The following is a 4,091-nucleotide window of genomic DNA, read 5'->3' as shown; positions in this document are numbered from 1 at the left end:
TATATATATATATATATATATATATATATATATATATATATCTATAAACACGGGGATAAGACTTATTCCAAATCAGTTTAACATCACAGCAGGGGAAAAACAGTAAGAGCACAGCAATACATTTAGCTGCCCACATTTCGCAAGTGATATGATCAGAAACAAAATATTGATTATTAATTCACCATTCCTCTCTTTCCAAGAACACACACACATTGGAACAGCAGCTAAATTTCGCAGCGTTGGACTTCACAATGAATGCATTACTGCAGGAAGCATGATTGATGAAACCATAAATGTCTGTCTAAATAGTATACATAATGGGCAGAGACTAATAAATTCTGGTGATGCTTGAAGCAAAACGCAAGTTAATCTAGAAAACGTCGGTGCATTTGACCATCACGACTCGAATGGTTTCTAGACTTTCTTACGAAGAAAGGATTATGATTTGTCAACACTCATGCCATCAGGTCTGGTTTTTCCAACAGGGTTGAATGTTTATATATCCCTGTCATCTTGTCTCAGCCCCTAAGCTAGTATTGAGTAATGTACTGGTCTGGAACTAGGATATGCTGGTTTAAAATCCCTACATTGTTTGATCGCCGCATGATGGTCTAAAGGCACAAATGAGTGCTGCTATTGACTACTAGTCTATATGCTGAGCCAGCTTTAACATGTCCTTTCTTCCACGAAAGAAAATAAAAAAGCTACTGGCAACACGCATGTGAAAACAACGTTGGGATGAATCCACAGCACTCAGCCACCGCAGTCTTCTGTCTAATGCGAAAACAGCTCCTTTATGCTGTTCAGTATAGTGTCCTGATGCTCGACATTGCTCACATTCATTTCCTCCAGATCTTCTTTGGTCAGGTCTGTGATGAACTCCAAGGAGTCCCAGCCCTTGAAGAGGAAGCGGTTGGTGTACTGCTGCAAGTTGATCACCGACAGCCAGTCTCCGATTGTTGTCATCTTCCTCGTAGCTGCCTGAAATGGTCACAAACAATGACCATCGACAGACAGACTAAAATCTACTGAAATACCTCGTGTGGCTATCCAAGTGCGGGTACTACATACCAGGGGCCCGTTGTCAGAAAAATCGCAAAGTTAATGTTAATGCTAAGATAGCACTTACGACTGATGTTAATGTTACAAGAATAGCGTTGACAGAAACGCATCGCAGCTATAAGAAAACTTTAACAACGGACAACGGGCCCCAAACCACGCTAAATTCAATAACATTTCCAAAACAGGAATCTCAACGAATTCTAACCGAGTTATTCTAAAACGATTCCAACACATTTACATATGTCAAACACTTTGACTATATATATTTTAGGCGTATATATCTGTTAATGTTTAGCACAAAGCACTGCCAAAAAATATATGCATTTTCACCATAGAACACGGCATTACCGAGTCGTGGAAGCGCTTGGGAACTTGAGGCTTCGCAGGGGCCTGTGGCCGGGGTTTCGGCGTATCGTAGATGGCAGCCTGAGCGTAGCGTAGAGTATTTCCGGAGGCGGCAGCGGTCGGCGATGACGCGACGGCATCCACTTCCCCCGGAGCCCTGGAAACAGAACCGGATTAAATCCCCATGCGACGTGCTGAGATTTACCTGGCCCTGGGTGAGCAGTATGACGAACTGGTGAATACAATATAAGTATATAGAACCAAGAGTAGAAAATTGACTAAAAAAAAAAATGTTAAAAAAATAAAAAATAAAAAATAAATATAAATTTGGTCATCAAATAGTGATGATTATATATTATATATTATTATTATATATGATTATTATAGCCAGTGATGATTTGTAATACAAGTATATAGGAACAGGAGTAGAAAATCGACTAAATTTGGTCATTATCTTCTTCCCCTGTTCTCATACAATCATGATCAATGATGGTGAATAAGAACTAAGAGAGCGCATGATAAAACTATGATGAACATGTATGGTCGCACGCACCCCACGTTGGAGGCCCGAGACCTCGTTCGAGGCTTTGGCACGGGCTGAGACGACTGCGAGACGCCGGGGCTCCACTCTCGCGCAGACAACACTTGCTGGTCCTGAGGAGTTAGTGTTGATAAGCCCCTAGACTCTGCAGGTGTACCTTCATCCAGTGCCACACAACTGAAGACAGAAAACACACAGAAGACTGAAACGGAACTAGTTGACTCACGCAACAACCTTTGATGGCACATCTGAGTCTTTGGGTATTAGACGAAAGTAAAAGCCAAGTCTACATAGATATTCAATGCTATTAATAAATCGTTTAAATAATCATAACCAAATATTAAATAATTATTATTTTAATAAATTAAAACCATATGAAACTAAGAGTGGGAGAATGATTTTGAAGTCTCATTTAGACTGGGTGAGTACATCTTCACAATGCATATACTAACTAGACAGAGGGCACTCACGGAGAGTGCATACCACCGCCAGCGACATACGCCATACGCCCCATGTAATATGTATGTGTTACGAGCTGGCTCGCCGCTCGCTGCTGGCTGGCTGGCTGGCTGGCTGGCTCGCTGACTCGACGTGCTAATATCGATCGCGCGAACACACTAACACACGAACACACTACACGAGAGCGATCACATAACCTCCTCCAACTCCGTTGGGCGGAGGTAAACAGGGGTTCTTAATCTGTGGTCCATGAACCCCTTTGGGGTCCGTGGATGGGCTTCAGGGTGTTCGTGGACCAGGCACATTCGATATTTTATGTTTATGTGCTTATGTGCAGTTTTCTGGGGAGGGGTCCGTAGCTTTCATCAGATTCTCAAAGGGGTCCATGACTCAAATAAAAGTGTCAATGACACTATAGCTCACCTTGAGTGAGATAGAAGAGGGAAATAATATTTAAAATTGTTTTGGGGATATGTTTTGGGGCCAGTCCTTATTCATTCACATACCAAAAATGAGCAAAATCCGTTGAACCTAAACTGACTTATGCCCATTCTATTTTTGCCTAAAAGTGGGCGTGGCTCGAAAGTAGGTCAACTGGCGTGCTCCAAAATAGGACGTTCACATCTCTCCCATAGGAGTAACAACTGTATGCAATTTAAAACATGTGGATCAAACGGTTCTCAAGTTATCGTTGACCGTAGCCAAATGTTGACGGACGGACAGACGGACGGACGTACGACGGACGACGCCCCATGGCAATAGCTCATCTTGACAATGTCAAGGTGAGCTAAAAAGGTTAAGAACCACTGTACTAAAGCATGAGCTCAGCTGCAAGTGCTCTGTCATCAACGCGGTTTGTCATGACTCCGCACCTGAACTCAGGATCAGGATGATTGTCATACAAGGAATTGCGACGTTCGGCTACTTTCGGCGCAGCCTCTGCTTGACTCAGTGACTTCTCTTCTGCTGCCAGCAAGCTCTCCAGTTCCCCGAATTGGAAGAGAGCCATGGAGGTGTCAACATGTGTAGACCGCTGTGGGATCGGTGGGCCTGGTGATTCTTCAGGTGGCAAGATCGGCTGAGCAATGTTGTTGCTGAATGCTTTGCTGTCCTCTACTGTCGGTTTACTGAATGAAAGTGTCAATGACACTGTAGCTCACCACACAAAAGGACACAAATGAGTGAGTGAGAAGAAGTCAGTTTTAATTGAGCAACTATCGACGTACATTATTTATAGAAACGAAGAGTATATATATTCTATCAGCCGGGGGAAGTCCTGTGTGCATTTATATGTCCCCGCAGTTTGATGCTTGATTCATGTAGGGGACACCCCTGGGAGTAAAAAAAACTTGGGTAGACATTCTGTGTTATTTCTTCTCCGGTAGATGGCGCTAATACTGCTTTGATGTTTCTTAGCAAAAATCATTATATCATAATAAAATAATAATAATAATAATAATAATCGTAAAATCATAATATGTTCATAGCAGGAATTTTGCATTAAAGATATTGTCAATGAAATCTTGTTAAACGAACCAGACAGTGTGACACCACGGACTGTTTAATATCTGCGTGTCTATATATATATGCTATATAATGCCAAACCTACCTAATTTCATAATTTTTTTTAATCAAAACCCCTAGCCCTTATTCATTCACATACCAAGCAAATGAGCAAATCCGT

At 42.0% G+C, this 4,091-nt stretch overlaps 1 protein-coding gene across 1 annotated transcript in view; it reads right to left on the bottom strand.

Moving 5' to 3' along the window:
* Nucleotides 1–11: 11 nt before the first annotated feature.
* The window catches only part of LOC106808919 (phosphatidylinositol 3,4,5-trisphosphate 5-phosphatase 2A-like), a 33,702-nt gene continuing 29,622 nt past the window's right edge, over nucleotides 12–4,091 (bottom strand). Inside the window, exons 25-28 of the mRNA XM_014811836.1 lie at nucleotides 3,280–3,534; nucleotides 1,961–2,125; nucleotides 1,411–1,564; nucleotides 12–981 (exon numbers count right to left, since the gene is read on the bottom strand). Coding sequence (XP_014667322.1) covers nucleotides 775–981; nucleotides 1,411–1,564; nucleotides 1,961–2,125; nucleotides 3,280–3,534 — 781 coding nt within the window. The 3' untranslated portion in view covers nucleotides 12–774. The remainder of the gene's footprint in view (nucleotides 982–1,410; nucleotides 1,565–1,960; nucleotides 2,126–3,279; nucleotides 3,535–4,091) is intronic.

Source organism: Priapulus caudatus, unplaced genomic scaffold, assembly GCF_000485595.1.
Source record: "Priapulus caudatus unplaced genomic scaffold, Priapulus_caudatus-5.0.1 Scaffold314, whole genome shotgun sequence".
NCBI classification, from domain to species: Eukaryota; Metazoa; Priapulida; class Priapulimorpha; order Priapulimorphida; family Priapulidae; genus Priapulus; species Priapulus caudatus.
The sequence above is the reverse complement of the archived record's forward strand: the minus strand, read 5'-3'. Positions and strand labels throughout refer to the sequence as shown.